This window comes from Nannobrachium achirus (assembly GCF_963921795.1).
Source record: "Nannobrachium achirus genome assembly, chromosome: 19".
In the NCBI taxonomy this organism is placed as follows: Eukaryota; Metazoa; Chordata; class Actinopteri; order Myctophiformes; family Myctophidae; genus Nannobrachium; species Nannobrachium achirus.
This window is the reverse complement of record NC_137826.1, coordinates 15321130-15348491: the sequence shown is the minus strand read 5'-3', so window position 1 is coordinate 15348491 and position 27362 is coordinate 15321130. Positions and strand designations below refer to the sequence as shown.

At 41.0% G+C, this 27362-nt stretch overlaps 1 protein-coding gene across 1 annotated transcript; it reads right to left on the bottom strand.

The window, feature by feature from the left end:
• Window positions 1-1177: 1177 nt before the first annotated feature.
• On the bottom strand, window positions 1178-22301 carry vps11 (VPS11 core subunit of CORVET and HOPS complexes). Its single transcript, XM_080748839.1, has 16 exons — window positions 22151-22301; window positions 20956-21104; window positions 20184-20319; window positions 19311-19474; window positions 17146-17396; window positions 12443-12644; window positions 11250-11401; window positions 10049-10235; window positions 8678-8821; window positions 8019-8216; window positions 7119-7280; window positions 6393-6526; window positions 4338-4540; window positions 3363-3534; window positions 2666-2888; window positions 1178-1874 (listed from the first exon to the last, which is right to left on the bottom strand). The coding sequence occupies exons 1-16, from the start codon at window positions 22290-22292 to the stop codon at window positions 1710-1712; spliced, it is 2784 nt and encodes a 927-aa protein (XP_080604965.1). The 5' UTR covers window positions 22293-22301; the 3' UTR covers window positions 1178-1709.
• Between the last annotated feature and the right edge of the window lie 5061 nt (window positions 22302-27362).

Sequence of the window (27362 nt, the reverse complement as noted above, 5' to 3'; positions counted from 1 at the left end):
TCTACGTGACAGCGATTGATTTATGGCATGACATCACTTCCAGACTGACCCTGAGAAACTTTCCACGGTCAGTCATAGAGAAATATGATATGCTTTGTTTAAAAAAAAAAAGAAAAAAAGGATTTTGTTTGCAGATTAAATTCGGTCAACAGGCTACACTTTGTTATGGAGTGTGAGAGTCCCATAGTACATTATTTCATTTGGGTGATAGTACAGAGTAAAAAAAAAAAAAAAAAAAAAAAGTGTTTATTGTCAAACATTCATACCTTTTTCTAGGATATTGGAGTAGTGGTGCTTTTTCCAGACGGTGCCAGCATAAACTACAGTAAAGTGTCATGGGCCACCAAACCAGTGAGTGTGCCTTTGCCTGGAGGAAACAGCTGCCTGAGGCCTCTGCATACATTTTTGAACGCACTGTACAGTAATAAGCTTCAGTCTTTATTCCGGTCATTGTTCCGTTTTGTGCATGACTCTCACTTCCAGAAGTTGTATTATTAACAAACTGCCATCATTCTCAGTAATTAACCACTTAAAACCTGTATATACTGTACTTTGTTGACCAGAGTCCCGCTGGGGTGTAAACTAGACCTCTCCTTTTCCCCCCTCTATATTGAACATCTAGATCTGGAATCGATTTAGTCATCGGTTTAGTGTGATTACGCTATTTAAAACGGTGAAATCTCGCTACTACTACGTGTCATCATTTCGACAACGGAGCGTCGGGAGGGTTAGCGACTCACCCCACGGAGGTTAGGGTTGCAGTAAGGGTTGGGTTTGGGTGTCGAAAAGATGACACGTAGTAACAGCGAAGCGCTCCCCGTTAAAACATCAAAATGTGGGGTGCCCGCTGGCCTAGCGGGTCCAGGCGCATACCACATAGGCTCTGATGCCTGACAGTGTGTCACGGGTTCGAGTCCCGATACCGACGACCTCTTTCCCCATCTCTCTCCCAATTTCCTGTCAGTCTACTGTCCTACCAATAAAGGCATAAAAGCCCCAAAACAAATCTTTAAAACGCCAAAATGTGAATTAGTTTCATATTGTAAAATTAAGTTATGTTTTTGCTGGGTATAAGTGCCGGTAATTGTCTTTTTGTTTTCAAGAATGCAGAAATGAGCCTTTGCCATAATCTTGTACTTTATTATCATACAATAAATACTTCTATGGTCTAGTTTAAATTAATCAATTATTGATCATACAATACTTTTATGTCTACTTTAAATTAATTAATCAATTATTGAAATAATCAAGAGTAATTGATTGAGAAAATAATCATTAGTTGCAGCCATAAAATACATATAGTCTGGAAACAAGGCTGAAGAGAATATAGACCAATTGATAGGCTTGTCTCGACTCAGTCCTTTACAATTTTATTCTGCAAGCATAACAGACACTAATGACGCTACAGTATTTCTTTACAATACGGAATGCACATGAATCAGGGCAATATGAAATCAAGCGCTCATAACCAAAAAGTTGAAGGCATCGTTCATAGCAGTTTATAGACACAGTAAGACGTGTTTCAATCTTATATACATTATTATGAGTCCCCAAGCAGGAACTGTGCAAACACATTTCGTCATGGTTACTGCAGCAGGCATCTGTTTATACTCTAATAAAATGAAGTGAATCCTGTGCAACGGCAGAAAAGCCTCTGAGCCATGGTTCCACGTATGATTCTATTGTTGTGTGTTATGTACGTGTGTGTTTTAGCTGTTCCTTTTGGTCTGGATGAGAAGATCCCTCTGGAGATCTACCTCTAGATTTCCCACATTCTTGCTTCCAGGAGGGTCGGTGACCAGCGTCAGTTTGTTAAACACCCCTCTGCCGAAATAGTCAGCCACAACCGAGAAACCATCGTTGGAGCAACGCAGCTGGGGAAAAAAAGAGAAATCACACAGATCAAAAATGTATCAATGTGTTGATTGCAATCTGCTACCCATTACATGTGTATGTCACAGTAAACAGAAAGGAAGGAAGCCCAGCTTAACCACTCAAGCTCTGTCCATCGCAACGCTTTGTGAGCTTGTAGAGCTGCTATTTTCCACTATTCCTAAAATCTTTATAAAAATAGTCTTAAATTTTTTTTTGTACCTATACATGCCTCAAAATAGAGCCTTACCCACGTTTAAAGGCCTTACTTACATATGAGGAGCATTTATTTAGTGTGTCTGAGGCATCAACAAATAATAGTATCATGTGAAATAACCACAACTCATTTTCAGATCATTGATTCATCACGCTCTCTGTGTGTGAAGACCTTTATAGTGCGAACTATTTTGTTTGCATTTCCTGCCAGCTTGCGATGAAGTGGATCACCTGTAGGGATGGGACGATAAGCGATATTATCGTTTATCGTGATAAAAAACACTAACGATAATCGTATATTGGAGATTTAATTTATCGTGAAATCGTCCTCCGTCATGCACTGGGATCAATTCACATTTTAACCCCCCATTTAAACCCTCTATTCGTAAATCTGGTAAACCATACGTCTTTTTTATTTTTCACAAAAAATAGCCGATCTACAAGCTGTGCTATTTTTTGGCAAATGTACTGCCCCAGAATAATGGATGTTAGGGATATTTTGATGGTTGTGATTCGCGAATTCTTTGGTCACAAAAATCGTGATATGAAATCTTTATATGGTCCCATCCCTAATCACCTGTCTGGTGAAATGGTCATGGAGGTCTCGTTTCTGGTCCTGGGCCCGCAGCATGTCCATGACCTTGCGGTTCTCCGGCGTGCAGGTGGGGCACTCTGCCTCGCTCTCAGCGTAGCTCTCAAAGCAGTGCTGGTGGAAGGAGTGACTGCACAGGAAATGAACGGAGGGCAGCTCCAGAGGGCTGTTGCACATGTTGCACTTCGTCTTCTGGAAAATCTTTGCGCTGCATGGTAAAGACCAAGGTAGAAAAATCAACAATCCACAACATAGAGTAAAAATGAAAAATAAAACCCAGTTTCTGTGATCTGTTGACAGGATTATTTTATAAACTTCACTTCTTTTTAATTTAATTTAGTCCAACGCTGGTTTATCAAAAAGTAGCGCATCTTGTTTTGACCCGGAAACAGTTCAAAGATACATTTTGCAGGAAAATGCCCATTCTCTGTTACCTGATCCTGCCTAGCGTCTGTGGTATGAACAATGCTAACTAGTTAGCTTGTATCTCTGGAACGGTTTGATGGATTTACGTGCAATCTTTTGTCATCTGCGCCGTGGAGCGGCGTGCATGTGGATCGTGCACGATCTACTGGATCTTACTTGAGATGGATATGCTTGACTACTTTTAAAAGGTAAGAAAAATTAAGTCGAAAAACAATCTTGGAAGTAAATGAGTTAAAGGACCCTGAAAACAACCAACCTGCTCCGGAGCTCCTGGATCTCAGAGCGGAGGTGGGCTGTGTCCTCGCGGTACCGGCTGATCTTGCGCTCGTCGTCTTCGATCTGCTGGCTCTCCCTCTGCAGCTTGTTGATGAGGTAGTCCTTGATGACGGACAGCGTGGCCGTGGAGTTGTGTGCCAGCGTTTGCACCACTGTGACAGCAAACACGTACACAAGTTACACTAAGCAACATTGTTGTCTACTGAATGGAGTGGGACAGGTCAAAAAGGTCCAGTTTATCAGTGGGACATGTGATGTATATTTGATCCCAGACAATGTGAATGACTCAGCAACTTATTCAGATTGTGGCTCATAACTTTGAACTGATTTTAATTCCCAAACCAGCTACCAGAATTAAGGCCGACACCCATTCAGAGTTCAGAGTCTGCGTTGGAGAGGGTCTCGCACCTACTGACTCCACATTCTGCACACATAATGCTCAGTAATCTGCCACACTTGCGTGTGTGTGTGTGTGTGTGTGTGTGCGCGTGCGTGTGTGCAGTTTATGGTCTAATGTGCAAACATATGGTGGACATGGACACATAAGCCACACTTCGTGGCTTACTTCATCACTTGCATGAATGTGTAAATGCACACACACTATAGGATGCCAGGTCAACAATGACATGTGCTACATAACATGCTATCTAATTACATTTTAGCCTTTGCATAAGCCTGCAAGCTCATTAAGGCTACGGCAAGTGCTACAGGCTAAGGTGGAGGATTTACGGAGAAATAATGTATACCATTTCATAATTTCACTGTGCTCTTAGACAGAATAAGTGTCCTGATGACAAATTCAAACCCTTAACTAATTTATAACATGGTCAAATTGGAAAACCCCCATTGTAACAAACTGAAGTTAAATGCTATTTGTACTGCTTTGTTTTTGCTATTTTGCTCATTAGTATTTAGAATTTCTGTTCACAATGCATTAAAAGCAACGTCAACTCACCAAGTAGAGGGGGCATCAGGTTGTTTTGGTCTATGTGATGCAACACTTCACTGATGTAGGCCTTGCAGTCTTCTTCTTTCCTGGCAAAATAGCCCAGCGCCTGCTCCCACAGGCACACCTCCTGGTCTCCAAAGCGCTTGCAGGCCTCCACCACTTTGCCATACTCCTCGTTCTGCATATGGTAGTGCATAATCTGCTGGTATCTGTTCAGAAAATGGATGAAATGGTCAGCATTCTACTCAAATTATGATGACATTGTTGTAGAGTTTGATACTCAGACAGATTCAACGAAAGTAATCCAGTATATATCCCAGCAAGCCAAATGACGTCATGAGGACATCCTCCGTTGACTCCGGTGAGGTTCAGAACTAGGCCAGATCACAGCTCATATGGGGATGATCTTGATGTCATTACCAGGACGTCATATGGATTTTTTTGTTTGACAGGATTAATGTTATTGTTTGTAATGTTAGTTGAAATATGAGCGTATAAGGTTATATTCTGGGACATATCTGACCAGTTATGATATTTATCTGGCCTCGATCGGACCCTCTCTGATTAATCCAGGACGTTCGTTTTCGTGGGCAGGATTTATGTTGGTTGAAATCAGGTCATATACTAGGCCAGATCTGACTAGTCATGATTTGACTTGATCTGGCCCCAATCGAGACGTCACTGATTGGTTCAGGTCCTGACCGTATTTGCTGGGATGGTTTGAGCTAACTAAAGTTGTAGGACAGGATTGGCTATCTGCCACAGTGAACAATGAACAACTAGCCTGTCTAACAACTCTGAAATGATTGTGGTGTAGAAAGCTGTTATCAGCATATTAGGCATGATGAAAGGGCTGTGTCCTCAAACCTTTAGGTAGGGTCCTACGGCTACATCTTCAATCTACCAAATCACGAAATTGCGTCACAAAACCACACTTGAGCCACTGATGCATCGATAATCCACCGTTTGTCAGCCTTCTGATTGGTCCCTGAGACTCCCTGACTGGCCAACCAGAAAAAATCATTCACTTTTTGCTATCGGGGGTGGAGTTTGTGCAGTGGAGAATGTTGCTTCAGGCTTTCAACAACGGTCCACTCTGCGGAGCACGGCGTGCGTGCAGTACGGCGCCGCGAGCTGATAGCGATTTCGCTCATCATAATGAATCTGCCCAGGGTCAATTGTACCACCACAGTAACAGGGCAGAATGGGGCGGGATTTGCAAATGAGAGAATTGTTTTATCGATGCATCTTGTGGGGCCACAGCTAATTGATTTGCATGGAAGAGTTGTTGTGGATTCAATTATAAATAATAACAATACATCTATTGCCAGACTAGTGGCCAGCAACATGCTCTGTTGGGTGAAGTACTGTAGATAATGACTTGATTGACATTTCAAAGTTGTCAGAATTATCATGTACCGAAATCCTTCTCTAGCGTAACAAAATAGAAGAACTGTCAATGTTTTCTAAGGTTTCCCTTTGCAACAGCTTTGAAACCCAAATCCTCTTCTTTTTTTATTTGTATTAACCCATTTAGGCCTAGGATTATTGACTGCTTTAACTATTGAAAAATAGCAGATATACAAGCTCACAGCACGGCACCGAGTGCCGCGCTGCAAGCTTGTAGATCTGCTATTTTTGAAAAATCATGATTTTTCTTTGCAAGTCTTTGAATATATCTATTTAAAAGCGAACATTTGTAACTCAAATATTTGCTCTGGGTGGTCCCTGGAACAACATATTTTGAGATGGGGGTCCGTGGCTAAATACCTGTAATTTTGGGGGTCCTTGACATGAAAAGGTTTGAGAACTACTGATTTAGAGGAAGGATTTAGAAGTCGGGTCAAAGATCGTGTCAAAGATATTCAAGGACTTGCACACATTTTCACGATTTTTCAAAAATAGCAGATCTACAAGTTCGCAGCGCGGCACTCGGTGCCGCGCTGTGAGCTTGTATATCTGCTATTTTTCTAAAGTTAAAGCATAAAATAATGGTTAAAGTGGTTAAAATCTAACGCGACTCGGGCGCGTTCCAGGTATTTGAGAGTTAAGCACACTTACAGTTTGCCTTTCTCATACAGGTAGAGGACCCCTTCTTTGAAGTTGTGCATCTGACAGAGGACCAGGGCCTTATCAAAGACAGTGTTATCACTCCTCAGTAGTGACAGTGCTGCCCCCTGGAGGACCTTTTTTCTCTGCAAGACAAACAAGAACAAGATGCTCTTTCACATCACTCAAAACTCACATTTCCAAAACTTTTCCAAAACTTTTCCAGAATATTTAACCAGATTTCCAGGACTATATAACAATAATTCAGCTCAATAACGAGTCGCTTACTCCTATGTGCAATGCCTAAAGACAGGTTAGTGTATGCCAGTGGTTCTCAACCTTTTCAGGCCGTGACCCCCGAAATAATCATATTTTAACTGGGGACCCCGGCACCCTGACGAGCACTAAGAGTAGAGGAATTTTGGAAAACACGGCGAGGCGTTGTGAGCATGTAGATCTGCTATTTTCACAATTTCAGCCTCTAATATTTGACAATTTGGCCAATGTTTAATTTGTCATTTCAGAGGTATTAACAAAATCAATAACCAAAGACAATGCATAGCTATTTTTCCAGGACCTTCCAGGACCCTTGATCAATTCCAAAACTTTTCCAGTACTGGAATTCTTTTTTTCTAATTTCAAAATATTTCCAGGAATTTCATGACCGTGGGAACCCTGTATAAATCAAGGAAAAAAAGAAGGAAAAAAATTACAAATTAGCGGGTGTTTTGCATTAACCTCAGGGTTCTGTTCGTGCGCCCAGTCTTGCAGCCGTAGCTCCAGCAGTGTGTCGTAGACGCCCTGACTAGAGAAGGGCTCCACCTCGATCATGTGCTCCAGGAAGGCCTTCAGCTCGCGTGGGTTATTGGCAAATATTGGGATGAACTCTTCGGAGTTGGCCTGAGACCAGAAGATGTATTGATATATAAAGACATGAGATAAGCATTTGAACAATGGTTATCAGCGTTGATGTTATAAGCCAAGCTCACAACAAGTATACGAAAGGGGGTATAGTAGGTAGACATTATATTTCAAACAGATTCCATCACTTGCTGTAACTTAACAGGGCCTAATCAACTGGATTTCTACATTACTGGAGCTTTTGCAACATTCGGGGTTCTTGTTGCAGAGTTTTGGTACCCGTTTGATAGCGTCTATCAGTGACATCAGTCTATTTGACAGTAGATTTTGATTTAGTCTTAAAGAAAACGCCAAAGAAAAACAAAACAAACTGAATGTAGTCAAAACTGTTTGTCCAGTAAGCATTTTTTAGACTGTATCATCTCCTTTGATTACAGAGCTGCTAAACATCCCTTAATAAATCAAAGATATCAATTTATTTGTTTCACTGGGTCATTAAAGTATATTTATCATCTCGACTGAATATGACCCATTATTATCAGCAGAATTTTGAATAATTACAATTTAAGCACACTTAGGAGTACTGAGGTATTTCCAGGATTATTATTTCCCAGTGATCCATTGATTGATTGATTGATCACCAGTGTGCAAAAAGGTACACGTATTCAATAACGCTAAAATGATAACACAAGAAGCCCCTTGTTTCCATTGTATGATTGACACATACAAAATAGGAACTTGGCCTAACATGACACACAGGCTGCATGGCAGGCTGACCTTATTTGTGGCCCCCTTGTCCAGGCTGTCTCTGTCGGTGGCGTCTCGGTTGGGCTGGTAGTCTGTGCACAGGCCCTTTAGCAGCAGCGTGGTGCCATCGGGGACGTGGTGCATCAGGGTCTTGCCGTAGCGCTTCATGTTGCTCTCGGCCTGTTCAAACGGCAGCCGTCCGATGTAGCGGAGCGCTTCCTGGTAGTTCTGTGCAGGGGCGTCACAAGGGGGGGGGGGGGGGGGGGGACTGAGTTACTAGGGCCCCAAGGTGGAGGGGCCTTAATTATTTTATACTTTAGCTATTATTGAAAAATAGCAGATATAGAAACTCACGAGCTTGTAGATCTGCTATTTTTGAAAAGTCGTGGAAATGCGTGCAAATCTTTGAATATATGTATTTTTTAAGTGGACATTTGTAACTCAGATTTTCGCTTCTGGGGGGTCCCTGAAACAAAATATTTTGAGATGGGGGGGGGGGGTCCGTGGCCAAATACATATCATTTTGGGGGTCCTTCACATGAAAAGATTTGAGCACCACTGACATAGAAACCTTGGAAGGATTTGAAATATTCAAAGACTTGCACAGATTTTCACGAAAAATGACAGATCTACAAGCTCGCAGCGTGGCACTCGGTGCCGCTAATATTACATAGAGCGATGTTTTTCACCTTCAGGTCTTCCAGTTGGATCTTCAGGTACCACTCATGGTGCACGTGTTTCTCGGCCAGGAAAACAGCATGGCTGTGGTATCCGGCCTGCCGCAGAACCTTGATGGCGATCTCGACATCAAAGTGGACCTCACTCTCACTGCTCTGTTGAACACAGAAGGGAAAGTGACTAATGAGTGAACACTCTAAAAAGAATCAAGCACTCACCCTGGTCATAACCTGTCCTCTTGTCCAAACAATGACACCAGGAACCAGGCAAAATCCATATTCTATAACCACTTAAACCCTAAAGTTTATACTGTACGTTGCGAAAGTAGCCCATCTACACGCTGCTCAATGTGTTGTGATGCATTGTGAGTCTGTAAATAGGGATGCTAGGGTTCATATGGATAATTACAACAATTCTAACATTTTTGTATCCACTGGAATCAGCATCAGATACAGTATGCAGGGGTTAAAGCCAAAACGAATGCCAAGACTGAATTATTTTTTCAGACCATGTCCCAATATGTGACATGGTCTGAAAAACATGGCACACCAATATCTGGGTCGTTTCCCTGAAGTTCTGAACTGCCTTCACTGAATGTGTGTGCCAATCCAAGCTACATTTTATAGAAGTATCTTCTTAAGTTCTGTTGCTAGTCTAGCCAAAGCAAATACTCATATCTTGAAATTATAACTGATCTTTAGTTTGGAGATCACTTGACTAGCGTTTTGACGACATTGTCATTCACGGCGTGGCCATCACTACACCTTATTTTATTTATTTTTTATGGATCTTCACTGATCTCAGAAATAGCTCCTATGGAATCCTCAAGACTGAAATCAGTCCCCAGGACTGAGAACTTTAACCCCTGAGTATGTCCTAAAAGAAAAGCTGACTCACAGTAGGGCATTCACCTAATATTAGAATATTCGAATATCAAAGTCACTATTCGACGTTGTTCACCGAAGTCGAATATTCTTTTTTTTTCCTTTCTTTTTGCCAATGCCCCTGGTGGATGAATTTGTTTTAATGCCCTATACCAGGGGTTCTCAAACCTTTTTAGGCTGTGATACCCAAAATAAACATATTTGAACTGGGGACCCCCCACCCTGACAAGCACTTGGAATTGTAGGTATTACATTTAATGTGACTCGGTTCCACAGATAAATATTGTGAAAATAGCCGATCTACATGCTCACAACGCCTCGCGTGAGCATGTAGATCGGCTATTTTCACAACGTTCGCCTCTTGCTTACTTAATATTTGACAGTTTGGCCAGTCCTGTCGAATATTCGACTATTCGAATACTTTGAGGTCGAATAATTCGAATGCTAAAAATCACTATTCGTGAATGCCCTAACTCACAGCAGTCACGTCACACTCACCTTGATGAACTCCTCCAGCTTGGAGCTGTCTTTCAGCTTGGTGTAGCAGTTGAGCAGCAGGGTGGTGTGGTCTGCGTTGGCCAGGGACTGCCTGTGCAGAGCCTGCAGGTAGGCGGTCAGGTTGTGGATCCTCTGAGCGTCCAGGAATTTCCGGATCACATAGGAGGGCTCCAGCTTTCCAATGGTGCTGGAAGAAAATGAGGATGGCGGCTTAACCCACTTGAACCCTAGCGTACGGTCCCCCTACCAAACATTTTGGTGGAAATGGCCGAACACAGCAAATCAGTTATATTTGGCAAAGAGATTTTGCCTAGAGGGATAAAAGGTGGGGATTAAGTATAGACCCATGAGTAGGGGTGGGCGATAGGTGATATCGTTGAGACGATACAATGTCTCCACAATATGCCTTTTCAGAGATATAGTATATATCGTGATACAATTGAGGGAGCCTTGTAAAAAAAATCCTGTTTAATCGTTAATACAGAGATTCATTGCAGAATTCAATTTAAACCTGCATTTTGGTCTAAATCAGTAGGTCTCTACTTGTATCGTGATAAAGCTTGGGAAAATATTGTGATATTGTATTTTTCCATATCGCCCACCCCTAAAGGGGACCCTGGTCAACAAAGTACAGTATATATAGGGTTGAAATGTTTAACAGCAATTTGTGGTGTCAACTCAATGTATTTCCAGTCTCCAAAAGTTGTTCAAAAGCTGGGGAACGATGGTCTCAAATGCAATGCAGCTATTTAGGTACCATAACAATGTGTTTTCTTTTTCAGGCTGTCTTGTTGCTTATTTGACATGGTTTTTATGGTTATATTTCTATGGTTATAAAAGACAAGTGTTAATAAAAATGTCTGCATTTTATACCATTTGTGGCTTTCTCCTATTCCACAATTCATCATGTTGTTGACTTAAAAGCATGATATCTTTATTTAACATTATGAAAGGCCTCCTGGTGGTACCATGTTAACTGTCTCTGTTATAACAGAAGGTGACTGTAATACAGCAGAGTATCTTTAATGTGCGTTTAATGCATTTGCTATGAGAGTCAGCCATTTGAAACATCTTTCAATAAACTAATATACACCACTATACCTCTGATATTGGTGATATTACGAAGGAGTAGAGTACATGGTAAACTGTGTTACAGTAGATTCATGTTTTATTTATGTTTTAGTTTTTTGAGAAATCTTACCGAATGTACTGTTGAATAGCTCCGTCATGGTCTCCCTTTAGGTAGAGGTGATCGCCATACTGTCTGAAGATCTCTGACAGGCCATCACTATCCAAGTGTTGGCTCTTGGCCAGGTTTATGGCCATTACAAACAGGTTCTTTTTGAATAGCATCTAGAAGGAAACAGGCACCAAAATAAAAAACACATCTTGACTGTTGGAATGTCAAGAAATACTATTCTCATAAACATTCCCTTAGAGCAGTGTGTCCTAAAAAGAACGGTCACAAGTCGACCATTGTTTTGTTTTTAGTTTTTCCTAAATAATTTCTCTTTTTCTCTTCGGGTCCCAGGAAGACACAAATCATGTGTTGGCGTTTTGAGCTGAAAACTCTTGGGAACCCCTTCCTCAACAAGGACACCGCCCCGAGTCACATTCAAATATATCCAGCACCTGCCTCAATGGTGTGTCTCACTAATCTGTCTAAACCTCCTGGGATCGAATCTTGCTGTGGACAATTCTTTCAGCAACCCGTGGCTCTAGAGCCGCATGCGGCTCTTTAGCGCAACCCTAGAGGCTCCCTGGAGCTTTTTCAAAAATGTATGAAAATGGAAAAAGATGATGGGGAAAAAAAAAAAATGTTGTTTTAACGATTTTTTTATCGTCACTGTCGGGCAGAAACCTTGTATCTCCAAGTTTCAAATTTGTATGTTTGTTTGTTTTTTCGCAAAGTAAAGCCCTGCTTCATCATACAAGACTGACGCACAAAAGTAGTGAAAACAGCAGATCTACAAGCACACAACGCCTCGCGGTGCGAGGCGTTGTGTGCTTGTAGATCGGCTGTTTTCACTAGTTTAGTTCATTTTTTAAATGATAAATACAAAACGAAGTTTTGGACATACAAGGTTTCCACCCGACAACAACGATATATAAGGCTTTTATAATTTTTTGCGGCTCCAGACAGATTTGTTTTTTGGTCCAATATGGCTCTTTCAACATTTTGGGTTGCCGACCCCTGGTCTAGGTCTAGTATTAGGCAGGGGTTGACACTAAGGTCTCAGAGGCACTTGCCCGTTGGGCAAGGACATAGTTCCCTGTCTCACAAGGTACACCTGCCGATCAAAGTAACTACTAGTCAATCACAGCGCGTCCTTTCCGGGGACCTCAGAGGTATCAGAACAAGAGAGATACAGGTAGCCAACCTTTGGGACTCACCTCTAGTTTGGTCTGAGTGTCCTTCTCCTGGAGAACAAACATCTTGCCATCTCTGGTCAGGATGTAGAAGGAGCCCCACTCGGCCAGCACGTCCACGATGTCATCAAAAGAGCCGCTATAGGCGATGAACTTGTTGTCCAGGTCATAGATGGTTAGGAGTTGTTTTTCTGAGGGTGAGGACTCCCTGCTAGCAAATCCAGACCTGGATGTAGAAGAAACAGAGCCATTAGAATCACAACTTCAAATAAAAACACATTTTCTTCAGTTTTATGTACCGTAAATCACGTTGTAATATTCAAAGTGCTATATGGCATCATCCATGTAAATCAGTATATTAACTCATTGAGTGCCAATCCCGAACTAGTTCGGCTTTATTATCGTATCGCAGAGTGCCGATCCCGAACAAGTTCGGCTTTAAAAAAAAAAAAAAAAAAAAAGAAATATATTTTTTTTTTTTTTGAAAAAAAACTTTTTGAATTTTTTTTTTTTTTTTTTGGACCCCATCAAATCTGGTGAACATGATTTCAATCGCGATTTTGCATGTTCCACCCCCATACAACCCCATCTAACATACAGGGCAGCCATGTTTGTTTACATAACATGTAAAACATAATGGCGATTATCTCAAGAATGCCTGAACGGATTTCCAATCGGATTTTTTTGTTTGAAAACTGCACAAATCCACTCCAATGCAATCCAGGATTGCATTGGATTTTTTAGAGCTCATTCTTCTCTGTTTTTTTCCCATGCATGAGGTGTGCAAGGTTTAATCATGGCTAAGTTGACGAAAATAAGGCTTCTAAAATGCTTGGTAGCCAATAGCTAACTTCAAGCTAACTTCATCCTCTTCCTGTACATGCACAAAGGAAAGTGTTCAGGCAAGTCATGGCTGCAGGGCTTCTGCATATACCAGCATATCTCTATGGGATTTTCTATGGCCACTGGGCGCCCTCTAGTGGTGAAAGGGGTGGCACTAAATGAGTTAATACTTTATAGATCAAATGTGTTTTTTGCTGATTTTGCATATCCACGACTTTACATGGGATTACCCTTTAATGCCTGTTAAATTGTATGCAGAATATCAGAAAACGACTGATACACTTTCATACTGGCGTCCCTATTTTGAGCATGTCCTTTTTTACTAAAATGCTTCAAACCTTTTTCAAAGATTTACAGAATGTACTAAATGTAAACAATGTTGTTTTGAAAAAGCAAATCTCTGCATTGCTACGCGCTGTGAGCTTTCTGAATAGAATAGACAACATAAAATGGTTAAAGGACAACTTTGTTTTTTTACAACAAGGTTTCATATTTTAGATTGTAATTAGAGAAAAGAAAAGGTGAGTGTTAAAATGTTTTCATTGCTTTGTTCTATTGTTTTATCGCGTTTACCGTGCTAAAATGTGGGGCACGCGTACACATGGGGGCATGCGTACAAGTGGCTAAATATGTCTTTTTAGACACAATAAGCCAGCAGTTTCTTTATTGCTATTTACAGTAGCACTTCTAGACCCCATAAGTCACATCCAACCATGAGAGGTTGCGTTGTATCTTGGGAATGGGCTTATTCTGTGTAAAATGACATATTTAGCCACTTGCACGCATGCCCCCAACCACTGAAATAAGAATCTCTAAAACAATAGAAAGAAGTAAATGAAATCAATTCAGCACTCATCCTACTAATAAAGGAGCAAACTCACGCTCTAACGCTCTAACGCTCACGCTCTAACGCTCTAACGCTCACGCTTATCTACGTTTATCTATTCACTCGCTTCAGCAACTGATACCAAAGTTCACATGGTATTAGCCATTAGCATTATACCAACGCTGACGGAGCCCGAATTTCATTTCTCCCAAATTAAAGCAGTTTCTTAGCGTTTTCTTAACCACTTCTGTTGAACTCTGCTGTCTGTTGCCAGGGTTACGGTCCGTTCCTCCAGGCCATGGGATCTGTAGCCCCACACACCAGAGATGGGGACTCGAGTTAAAGACTCGTCACTCGAGTCGAATCGAGTGACACTTTTGGCGACTCGTCACTCGACTCGGACTCGCCCCTCAAAAACTCGTGACTTGACTCGACTCGTGCTCATAAGACTCGTTAAGTTCACGAGTCTTATGAGCGGTGCTTAAAATAAAGATTGTTCACGACGTGAACAATCTTTATTTTAAGCACTATAATGCATGACAAGCACGACAAATATTGCCCTTCCTTCTCCTTTCTTCTTTCTTTCTTCTCTGTTGCGCGGCTGCGCGCCGCTGTGCTGCTGAGTGTTGCGCACGGAGACAGCGGCGACCGCGTTGTTTTTCCCAACGTACTTAAGCGCAACGGTGGGGGCCAGCCCAGGAGCGCTTCGCTGTGTTCACTTGGACCGCGCGCAGCTCAGGGCCGTTGGGAAAACCGCAGTCTGTCTCGCAAAGCGTGGCAGACACAGCCGTCTGCATGGACCTTTCATCCTAAGATTTAAATATTAAAACGGCGAAATAAAACATATATGTTTAGCTCATCATCAGCTATTTTACTTCAGCTAACCTGGCATTTGTTCAATAATTGTATAAAATGATAGGATTATCTGTGAGAACCTGCTTATCTAACGTCGGGTTTCTCTCCAGAGCGCAGCCTCCTCTCGTAATAATATTAATAATGTTCCACTACCACCAGCTGCAGCTATATAGGTCTAATAGCTGAGCTCATTAACCCCTCGTAAGTTAACTTATTGTTTAAAGCAGTAACGTGAGGTTACCATGCCCAGTAGCCCTACTGTTACACTGCTAGAGGATTATTAAATTGTTTTTTGTATCTGTTGCGCTCGCACGTATAGGCTATAGTGCGTCTTTCCATGATATCTAGACGCCGACGCGCCATGACAAGGTGGATTAATAGCTTGCAACTCTGATTTTTTGGGAGCCTTATAGGCTAAACAATATAAGCCATAGTTGATTTTGAGAGGTTTATAGGCTGAACAATAAACCTACAGTAGCCTAGGCCTAGGCTGTTAGTTCAGTAGCAGCAGTAGGCAGGACAGCTGCTGCATGCAGCCTTTCAGAATAAGATTTAAATATTAAAACGGCGAAATAAAACACATATGTTTAGCTCATCATCAGCTATTCTACTTCAGTTAACGTGGCATTTGTTTAATAATTTGATAAGATAATAGGATTTTCCGTGAGACAGTGCTTTTCTAGCGTCGGGTTTTCACTTTTTTCTCCGGTGGGCTCTTCTCTTCATGATGTCAATTCCACCAGCTGCATCTACTAATTAACCCCACGTAATTATTGTTCAAAGCATTAACGTGAAGTTATGCCAAATATGCCCGTAATGTTACAGTTGTGCTGTCAGGATTCTTCACAGCACTGCAGTAACTTTAAAAAAGAAAAATAGCTTTTAAAAAAGCAGGAGGGGAGTGGAAATGAAAGGGAAAAAAAACTTTATGCTAAAGAAGTAAAAGAAAAGCTTTATTTTGGAATAAAGATTATGTTGAACCACGTTTATTTTTTTTAATTTATATCTTAACTAAAACTGCTATTGAAAATGATGCTGTATCAATGACTAAGTAATGTATCAATCCTGACATACTGTCTGTTTATATTAATACAGTAAAGGAGTGATCATGAATACAATCATGCACTTGCCAGTACAATTTAATTAATATAGTATATTAATTATACGCCGGCAACAAACGTTTACGACAGTGATGTAAAATGTATTCCCAGGTCCAATCCCCACTGAGAGTACACGTCGCTATGGTAACCAGTAGCGATACGTTTTACGGCAGTAACTGCAGTAAAGTGTTATGTTGCTTACTGTCCAGCTCTGGCGGCTTCTTCAAATAGAAAAATTGTGATTGCTTCGCAATTCCTATTAAAAACAACATTTGAGTACTTGTCTAGCTCAAGCTGTCTTAGGAAAATGTCAGTACAGATAGCTACAATGGTCTACAAAAAGGATTTAAGTGTCAAGCAAGCAACTGAAGTGTGGCTGGTTTTGGGATTATTTTATTCATTGGATGATGATCGGACGGCCGGGGACCCTGCTACTATTGGACATAACTGCGTTGCTTCCAAGGACCTTTCACCGAGGAAGGAGAGGCAGGAGGTCTACTTCAGAGCTGTTTTCTGGGGGAAATGGATCCATTATTATTAATCGTGGAACATTTAACAGCCTCCGTAGCGTGATTGTGAGTACATACATGCATGTGTCTTTCCTAATTTAGCCTGCCATGGCTTCTGGCTGCTGCTGTAGCTGTATCTGTGAGTACCGGGTGATCATGATGCGCCATCTAACTTTTTCAGCTGGAGGCTAGATCATTATAAAAAATAATAAAAAAAGATATATATGTATATAAAGACTCGTAACTCGACTCGGACTCGCCACTTAAAGACTTGAGACTCGACTCGACTCGTCCCCCACGTCCCCCAGAGACTCGACACTCGACTCGGACTCCTCCCCCAAAGACTCTTGACTCGACTCGACTCGTGATCATGAGACTCGTGGGCATCTCTGCCACACACACACACCCCTTTCTCTCACAGTTAGGAATGTTTCTCTCTCTCTCTCTCTCACACTTTCACCGGGTGCGTTTGACATATTTTGGAGCACATATCTTCGAACGGGTAAGGTCTAGTCGTTTATATTCTTTAATTACAATCTAAAATATGAACCCTTGTTGTAAAAAACTAAAGTTGTCCTTTAAGATTCTCCTTACTTGTTTGGTAACTTTGTGTCCCGAATGAGCAAGAGCAAATAGCCTCGGTGCCAGTGGGCCAACAGCTTGTGTCCATCAAAAGCAAAGCAGGGCCCTCGCTCATCCGGCTGGTACAGATACACACATTCATCACCGGCCACAATGAACTGAGAGTCCTGGGAGGGATCCGTGATGGAGGAGCAGCGGAGCGCACAGCCATGTTGTGCGTCCAGCTCAAACCTGGGGTACTCCTTGATGGATAGGGTGTAGCACTGCCCATGGAGGAGAAAATGATGGTTGACTTAAAGTTATACCATGTAACTTTGTTTATAAAACAAATCTTAAAATTGTCCTAACTGTTAAATCGCTAAAGTTTTAGAACCCCCTCTCCGTTATTTTCAGCTTCTAAAGCCTTCTCTTTATATGTTTTCTATGATCCCTACCGGGGAACGGTTTTCGCGGAAAAATTGCGTCATCACACTACCGGCCAATCACAGCGAGGGTTATACACTGCCGGCCAATCACAGCGCATCTTGAAGTGGGGTCGCTATGGCGGCCATATTTGTAGTCGCCCGTGTGTCTCTTTACTCAAAAGGTAATCTCGCCTACCAGGCAGGGTGAAGTAGTCCGTTTCTCCGGAATGCCTGAACGCACAGGAACCAGGGACCCCTCTAAAGATAGCTCTCGGCGTTGTGGAGGCAGACGCGGGGGTGTGAAGGTACGAAAAACGGGCGAAAGACGCGGACACGACCGCGGTTTGCTATAGGGCTACTGACCACTAGTTGAGCATCTTACACAGTATAGCTTTAAATCAAGGGATGGCAGGCAGTTGAGGAAATCTCAAGATAGGCACCCATTATTGTATTACAGGCTAAATCTGTAAGTGATGGTATAAAATTGGATAATAAGCATTTCGCATTTGATTAATTACTGACAGTATGACAATATAATATATATTAAGAGTTTTTATAATAAAGTTTGTTTTAAAAACAGAAGTCACATATCTCGAAAAACTATTCATTTATAAAACAGGATCTTTGAAATCTAACTAAACTCTGGAACAAATAAATGTAAAACAGTCAGATTAGGGACTAAACATAAATTGATTGACTGATTTATGATTTATGATATTAAAGTGTCTTGCACCAAAAGGTGCCCAGCACATACATGTACTGTATAACCTGTGTAACATACAATTTGTCTCTTGCACATTGTGTTGTTGGCCGGGTTTGGATAAGATGGACGAATGTCAGGTGATAATTTGTTTATCACAACAACTCATATTTATTTATTTATTATTATTATTAATTCACAAAGACAATGACAAGATAGCATTTTGTTTTTAAATGTCAAATTAACAGATTAAATTACCGGTACTGATAATTGGGAACGGGAAGAACATTTCCAACGTGTGGGGAGAAAAAGGTGTTGCAATGCAAGCATGCCTTGCCTTTTTTGGTAAGCAGTCATTCTGTGAATGTTGCAGGTTGCTCGCAACGCCAGTTCAGCTCGCAGTGGAACTTAAGCCGTGCTAATTGGTCAAGGGTTAGGGTTAGGCTGGCAGATATGGCAGCTGACCAATCAGCGCAAGCTTATGACTCCGAGGGCAAAGGGAATGTATGTGATACTATTCTAATTAATTTAGTTCATACATTTGGCAGTGATGTCATTACGTGCGCATCCTGCATCAAAAACTCATTCAAGTCACCCAGGGACTCATTCATGTCATGGTCCTGGGGTCCCGGGGATGCGCCTCCATTGGAGTCCATGTTAAAATAATTTACCGCGTCGCAGTAAAAAAAAAAGAAAAAAAAAATCCACAGACACCACCATTGTTCATGGGTGAAAGCATCCTACTTTACCCTACGTTAACACAAATAAAATCCACATAGAAAGTCTTAAACAGGCGATAGAATGTCAATGTTTTGATTCCACCGACGTCCGATGCCATTTTGCACGCGTAAACTTTATATTGAGGACTCATAAAACCTTTCTGGGACCCATTTGAATGACCACCTGTGGGTCCCGGGACCCATTACATTGAAAACCTAGTAACATCACTGATTTGGCATCGGAAAATCCAAGAGAGTGAATTCATTTCACCAAACAAAGGAAAATAATACAAATAGTCGCCCAAAAAGTGGTCTGCAGAACCAGTACAAAGAGTAATAATTAGTATGACTTACATGGACTTTCTCCAGAGTGGCAACGAACAGATGAGTGACCTTGCCCATCTGTCGGAAGGCAAGGCCAGTAACTGGGGAAGTGCCCTCATGCAGGGTCAGAGTTTTACTGTGCCTGTCCCTGGTGATGTCACCCTTGGTCAACACCACACTGCCATCTGTGAAGCCTGCAAAGAAATAACAAAGTCATCAGTATCCACTTACAAGAAGCTAAGTTAAACATTTTGTGGCAGCCGGGTCAATATAGCAGGGATTCTCAAAGTGGGTTTTCGGTCCTTGAGGGGGTTCCAGGGGGGCCCAGCTAAATCAAATGATCGATTGTTAGGAAAAGTAGGCACCAAAATGGACCCGTACAGGTCTGTAACTCAGAGTGTACAAACTAAACCAATCTATTTGTGCGCTTTCTTAGAGTTATGGGGGTCTAGGGTAGCCTCGCAAGCCATCCCGAGCTACGTCACCACCAATGTGCTTCCTGGCTGTTGCGAGGCTAGGTCTAGGGATGGGACCATATGAAAATTTCATATCACGACTATTGTGACCAAAGAAATCACGATTTACGATATTATCGCGATAATTAAAATCCATTTGGTAGAGTGAAAAAAAGACTGTATCAAGTACGTATTATATGCAGCTCGGTAAATAAAAGGTGAGGTGATCCCTGTGCATGACAGAGGACGATTTCACGATAAATGTAATCTCCACGATACGATTATCGTGGGTGTTTTTTATCGCGATAAACGATAATATCGCTTATCGTCCCATCCCTATGGGGGTCTGTGGCATATCAAACTGGGCAGGGGTCCTTGATATTAAAAGGTTTGAGAATCACTGCAATAGAGCTAATCAGTAAGGTTGAGAAATACACTCTTAGCTCACCAATGGCCATGAAGTTGAGGTTCTCGTGTACACTGAGGCATGACACCTCCGTGGGTTTGTTGCCAGGTATGGCAGGGAATATCCTGGTGCACAGAGGATTCCCACTGTCTCGCTTGTCTAGGTTCCATACTTTCACCTGGGAGGTGTCATAAGAGTAATGTACAGTATGTCACGTGACACTTCAGAAAACAAGACCAGTTACATAGGACACACTACAGTCACGATCATGAAAATGTTGTTAATGCATGTGTAACGGAGGTGATCCAAACCTCCCCACCCGGGCTTTAACCTGGGCCTCCCACGTGAAAGTCCAATACCTTAACCATTATTCCAAAGGGATATCCCTATGGAATGAGGGAGATACTAGACTTTTGAGGCTTCGAGCTGGGGCTGCGACTCTCTCCGCCACACTCACCCCCCTTTAGACCTCCTCCTACGGGGATGCCCGGATCCGGGTCACGGCACCATTGTAACGGAGGTGATCCGAACCTCCCCACCCGGGCTTTGAACCCAGTCCTCCTGCGTGAAAAGTCCTTAACCAATTACTCCAAAGGGATATCCCTATGTAACGAGGGAGATACTAGACTTTTGAGGCTTCAGGCTGGGGCTGCGACTCTCTCCGCCACACTTGTTGTAAGCTTGATCTACTTTTTCCGCTGTTTTTTGAAAATGTTTGACATTTCATGAACATTTTTGAACAGATGAATTTATTATTAGATCAGGGAAGCAGGTAATTATTGTGAGTGCGATAGAAGTTATAGAACTAACTTACAAGAGGGTTTATTCCATGTTCATCTTGTCCCACTGACACAAGGATGCTGTGCTGCTTCAGCTGATAGATGTGGGTTACCCGCAATTTGTAGGCCTGGAAGGATGACAACTGTAGAGAGCGTGTCATGAGCCAGATCTGGCCTTCCATATGTATTATTAAAAGGGTTAAGGTCAACTCTGTAAGCTCTAAGCTGTTGGTCCCAGGATGAAAGCAGGATATTTATGAATTGGCATCAAATTGCTATTGTTTGGATGTACAAATAATGACAGGCTTACTTTAGTTAATTGTTAATCATCTCTATAATGTTTTCGCCCTTTGATACAATGATGCAAACTTGGGGTCGGGACCCCAAGTGGGGTCCCCAAAGTATTGTGTGGGGTGGGGTCCCCAAATGATTGATTACCGGTAGCTGTATGTAAAAAAAAAAAAAAGAAAAAAGAAAAGAACATGTAGAAAGAATGTCTCACTCAATGGTAGAAAGAAACCCCAACATAAGTGTATACAGGGTATCTGCACATTTATTAAGTGTCGATCTAAAGATTTTCAAGACCCTTTTAATACCAAACTGGCCAAACTGTTAAGTAAGCAAGAGGCGAACATTGAGAAAATATCAGATCTACATGTAGTGCTTGTCAGGGTGGGGGGTCCCCAGTTTACATAGTCTATGTTTATTTTGGAAGAAATTCACAGATTAGACATTTCAATCATGTTATCACTTTTGCACTAAAAGCACTGTATAGAACCCCAACTAACCAAGCTAACATGTTTTTCCAGATCTCTTTTCTGGTTCTTTATCCTGGCCTGCCAGAGCTACCATTTAGTTAGCCTCTTTCGGGAGTCGGGACCCTTGTTTACCTTTTTTGTATTGGGAAGGTTTGTTACCGACTTCCCAATACAAATAGGTAAACAAGGGTCCCAAAGGGGCTATCATTTAGTTATTGCAACCTACAGTGTTATGTTGGAAACCTGTCAAACATGCATCACATTCGAATTAACGTCCTATAGCTACAACTTCTCTTTCTTCCATTCATTGTCCAAGGATCTAACAATGTCGATAACGTTCATTTATGATCTTAGCTATGTAGTTACTTGTTAGGTACACTTTGCTTTCAGACAGTACGCTGGGTGCGCCATAATGTTGTGCTGTCATTCAAGCTCATGTTTATGTGTTGTCATGTGATGATGTGAAGGATATCTCCAAGAACGATGTGGCCACGACCGGAATCACACGCCGATATTCCAGCCGGGAGAAGCAGGTTTTTCCCATTATCTCCTGGATCCTTCACCGTTTCTTTATCAAAAAACACGAATCTCCTCCACTGTAAGAATGCAGCCATTTTGTGCTAGCACTGTCACTGGAGCTAGTTAGCTTGAGACGGTGTCTGTCGTCATGTGACACTAACAAAGATCATGTGATCACAGCTGGTCAACTGACAGGCGAAAAGCATCAACAGACCCCTAGTGGCTGCAGCTGGGTGCTGCTCAAAAGTTTTCAGGCCAAGGAATTAGATGAAGCAAGGACCCCCACTAGCCTCCCCACAACCTGTTCATAGATTCCATATAGTTTCATTTTTTACAGCACAGTTTGTATGTTGGATTCATGTCAATTTGTGTTTTCAGATATTTAACCAGGCACTTGAATCTTCAATACTTAATAAACTTGACCTTTCACTCTAGTCTGCTTTTTCCCCTCTACACCAAAGCTCTTAGCCAAAAATAGCTTGTAGATCTTCTATTTTTGGCTAAATGTCTCAGAATACGGACACTAGGATTCAAGTGGTTAATATAAAAATATCACTCAAATATTTCCAATACTTTTACATTTACTCCACTACATCTCAGATCCAAACATTGTACTTTTACTCCACTTCACTACATTTATTTTATTTGAAGACTTTATTACTACTGTTACTGTAGTTACTTTGCAGATATAAATTATGTTATATAAAATATACATAAACCACTTAAGCCCTATAGGCTATGCTGTGGTGCAACATTTTCAAACATTTAGTGCTTTTACTTTTGATGCTTTTGATGCATTTTCATCATGCCAGCACCAGTGAATTCACATAGAAATGAATAAAGGCTACAGTTCTGTTGCATTGATTAGGTCTATATGATTGGAATTCAATAGTCTAACAACAGACAATATGAATGAACTGAATTAATGGGCTATATGGATCAACAATAGATCCTGAACACGTTTTAATACATTTAATTGAGCAAGCATTATGTCAATGTTGAGGAATATACCTCCTAATATTAGTTGACATATATTCATGAACATGGATGAACGAATAAATGAAGTAGGCCTAGTAGGCCTATTGGCGAATAGGTGCATGAGTAAGACAGTGATGGTGCAGCCTAGGCCTACTTCAATAAAGTGATGATGTGCATTTAGTAAGGGAAAGTTAGCCTCATGCTGGACCAATCTGGGAACTAAATAATTTCCAATATCTTTCTTCACAAATGTGTTCATAAAGGTGTCTACTATCACCTCTGAACTTTCTCAATCGCAACTCCCTCTGGAAACGTTGTGGGAGCCAATCAAAGTTGGGGGTATCGGGATACCCTGAGCCTGGGATTATAAGGGGGAAAAAAATGCCAATGAGCATATGAGGTGTGTAATTATGGTATTTTTGGGCTGCCAAATCCATTCCAACCCTTTGTTTTCAGTTAAACTGACTACTTGGCCATAAAATAGGCCTAATTGGCTACGGCTTAGCCAATCATGTCATTCAAGTTCACCTGTGTCCTGTTAGTCCCTATGTTTTAAACCCTGTGTTCGAGTGTTCCTTGTCAGATTGTATCATGTTATCCTGTGTGTCATGATGTGCGCTTACCTTGAATAGTTTTCATGAATTCAAACCCTACTCCAACCATTTTTTTATTGCAAATATTATGTCTCATGGACATACAAAACTAAGCGTGGACTATTTTATGGCCAAGGAGTCATTTCTACTGATAACTAATGGTTGGAATGGATTCAGCAGCTCCAACATACCCTAATTACACACCTCATACGCTCATATTGACAATATTTAAAATGTCCCCCCTTTAATCCCAGGCCCTCAGGATACCCCCAACTTTGATTGGCTCCCACAACGTTTCCAGAGGGAGTTGCGATTGAGAAAGTTCAGAGGTGATAGTAGACACCTTTATGAACACATTTGTGAAGAAAGATATTGGAAATGATTTAGTTCCCAAATTGGTCCAGCATGAGGCTAACTTTCCCTTACTAATTGTCAGTAGTCCATGTTCAGACATCAGCAATAAGCAGTGCATTGTACCTGACATGATCTGAATTTGTGGCTGTGTTGTATTCCCATTCTACTCTCACTTCATATGTGAGCCCAATGCTGTATTTGCAGTCACAGCTGCACTGTGTTGCATGCCATGCTGGACAACAGCACAAAGATAGAATGCTGAATCTACTGTATAGTGATAGTCTACACTAGTCTTGAAAGTTCTGTACTGCTCCACTGCAATAGGAGGCGATGTTGTCCTTGTCAGTTGTCACATATGCCTGTATGGATGACTCTCTACGAGTTCATATATATATACTGTATTTCTGTGCCAATATGTTTGCGCCTTGCAGTGTGCACATGTAGTTTCATTTGTTTTAGCCTTGATTTAATTGAGAGAAACATCATAACATGTTGCTAGGGGAAGGCTGTGCGATCACCAAATCAAAATCCTGCAATCTGTCTATCAGATTATGATGAGATATAAGGAGATATGGGTTGGACACGAGTGGCTTTTTGCAAAGGCGAGCGTGACACAGGAGGAAAGACAAGACAATGGGTTCACTCATTTGGTCAAGGTTCATCCTCCAGGGGGCATGAATGTGCTCAGCAGGTTTCATGGTAATCCACCCCTTAGATATCTTAGAGTGTAATTGGACATGTTGGCCTAATGGTGGTTAAATTGGTACGGCTTTTGGGTCACAGCCAATTCCACGGTAAGTAAGTGTTGGGCAGATGGACCAATCAACATAGCCAGCTAGGAGCTAAAAAAATAAAGACTTCAGAGTTCCACAGATTTAATATAATTAGGTTATTTTAATAGGTGTTCAAGGAGTAATAGTTGCGTCAGCAGAAAGTGTAAAAGGAATAATAGTTGCATCAGCAAACAGTGTTATGACATAGGAGTTCTGGGGTGAGGTGGGTGGCAGAGGGAAATGGCTAAGGGATCCCTCTCAAAGCAGGGGTTCCAGTAAGGCAAGGCTGCAATTAACAAGTGGGCTGTAACAATCAAAAAAACATGTCATGATACTAAATATTAACATAATTTAGAGTGATCACATCATGTTGTACAAACTATCAGAGGAAATAGACTTAAAGATCTGGCATAACCTCTTCACAAAAACATGAAGCCACTATCTACATTCCAGTAAAGGGTAGATATTAGATAATGTAATGCAGATTTATGTATGAATGGATGCATATTCAGTTTTATATTTAATTGTATTTGCCTACAACTATAAAAAAATGGATTGTAATAAATAAGTTGAAAAGAAACCAAGCAGTCAATTCTATTCCATTGCAGGAGTGTCCCTGGTTATACTGTCCTGAACAGCATCTCAATGTTACTGCAAAGAAAAGAAAATAATCCGGGGAAGAGTTATTGTCCCATCATTAAAAATACAAGAATCTCTCAACCATCACTCTGTTTGCTCACAAATTAAGTCCTTTGGACTTAAAACACCACACAATTCCAATGAGTTCGCAACACAGCAGCCATCTTGTTACGAAAACTGTTGGTAGTAGCGAACTATGCACCTGGGAACAGTATACCATCACATACATACAGTACAATCAAGACTGAATTGGAATTAGAAAAATACAGGTACAAAATGATTACATTCAACAGACAGTACTAGCACAAAAGGGAATTATTTATAGTCATTTAGGTAACTAATATAGGAATTTCAACTTTATAGAGGCATTTTCTAGATAGAAAAAGTGAGGGGAGTGTGAAATTACAGTATAATATGGCTGTTTTGTAGATGTGTCTGTTATTGAATGGACTCGTATATAGATATAGTTGTTAAAATGCATAATTCCATTGATGGGGTAAAAATTATATATTTTCTTTAAAGATCATGATCATTTTGGTTTGGATCATAAGGTGCAAATACTGTATATCAAAAGAGGCATTGAGAGGTGCCCTTTTGTTGCACACCATTCAAACTCTGGGTTCCCTTCAAACACCAAGAGAACGTAGGTACATAGGATTAGTTGTGCTGATATCATACATGTTACCTGAAGATTTGTACACCTATAAAATGCAGTGCAACTGTTAAGCTAGCTTTCAGAACAGAATTTCCATTTGACAATGACTTTCCCTTTTCTTTGGCAACTGTCAATAAACTCACTTGCTATAAGCAAATATATTTATCCTTTTGGGGGAAGACAATTTCTTTGTCTCTGCAAAGAATTATATTGATGTCCAACAGTGGAAGAACTATACAGTTTGCTGCTTGAATCCTTAATGTAACTTGCACTCATATTTGAAAAATATATATACTATTAGGATTATCTTAAAGCATAATTTGTTTCCTTAAACGTAAGTGGGAAACAATTGGTTGTTGATCAATTTGTTAGCATTTAAGGTCCGATTCAATTCATTACTGCTTCAATGGATGTTGTGCACTATTTGCACACAAGAGCCTAAATTATCAGAATATATTTTTAAACCATGTAACAATGCCTTGGCTAAGGCTAAATACATTTATTTCAAGAGGAAAAGGGTATCTCTGCCCCTTTTTCTTTTACTCGTTCTCTCGTTTTGTTTTGTTTTGAGTCAGGAAAAACCCACCCAACACATAACTCCGATATCACGATGCAGTCGCAATCAAACGCACACCTCTAAAGGTGAAGTGACAATCCTTAACTAGAAGCGGTGCATTTTATCTCAGTGCCTATTTGCTTAACAGTTAAGCATAGATGCATTCATTTTTGTATGAGCTTGTTCTATTAGACAACAGTCTTAATCCAGTAAACTTGACCTCAGGAAAATAACCACTTAAGTTAACAAAGAAAGAGGAAATCCTAACTAGTAAAAAAAAAAAAAAAAAGATTATCAGTAATGCTAAGAACATTACTGATAAGAGAAGAGGAATCACACATGAAACCTAAAAAAACAAAAAAGACAAAACCTACAACATGACTGGTTGATCGGTTGATCAGGCTGTGTTACATAAAGCAACAAAGGGATATTTGTAGCAGGATGATAACTTCCTTGGAAAAGCCAATTGTGGCTGGGACTCCAAACACAGAAACTAACCTGTGATACAAAGCTGTCACTCACAGGTTGAGCTAGCCTGCTGCAGCTCTTCAAACTAATTCCAACCAATGGGAAGACAACAAACGTAGCTTAATCATGGACATGCATGTCCCTTACAT

Bases quoted from the DNA above. Each gene is read 5' to 3' on its own strand.
- vps11 (XM_080748839.1), bottom strand. From the start codon at position 22,292: ATGGCTGCATTCTTACAGTGGAGGAGATTCGTGTTTTTTGATAAAGAA. The intron at 12,645-17,145 runs GTAAGGAGAATC...TTCTACATCCAG, and splicing joins GACACAAAGTTACCAAACAA to GTCTGGATTTGCTAGCAGGG. The intron at 8,217-8,677 runs GTGAAAAACATC...GCCCCTGCACAG, and splicing joins TCCAACTGGAAGACCTGAAG to AACTACCAGGAAGCGCTCCG.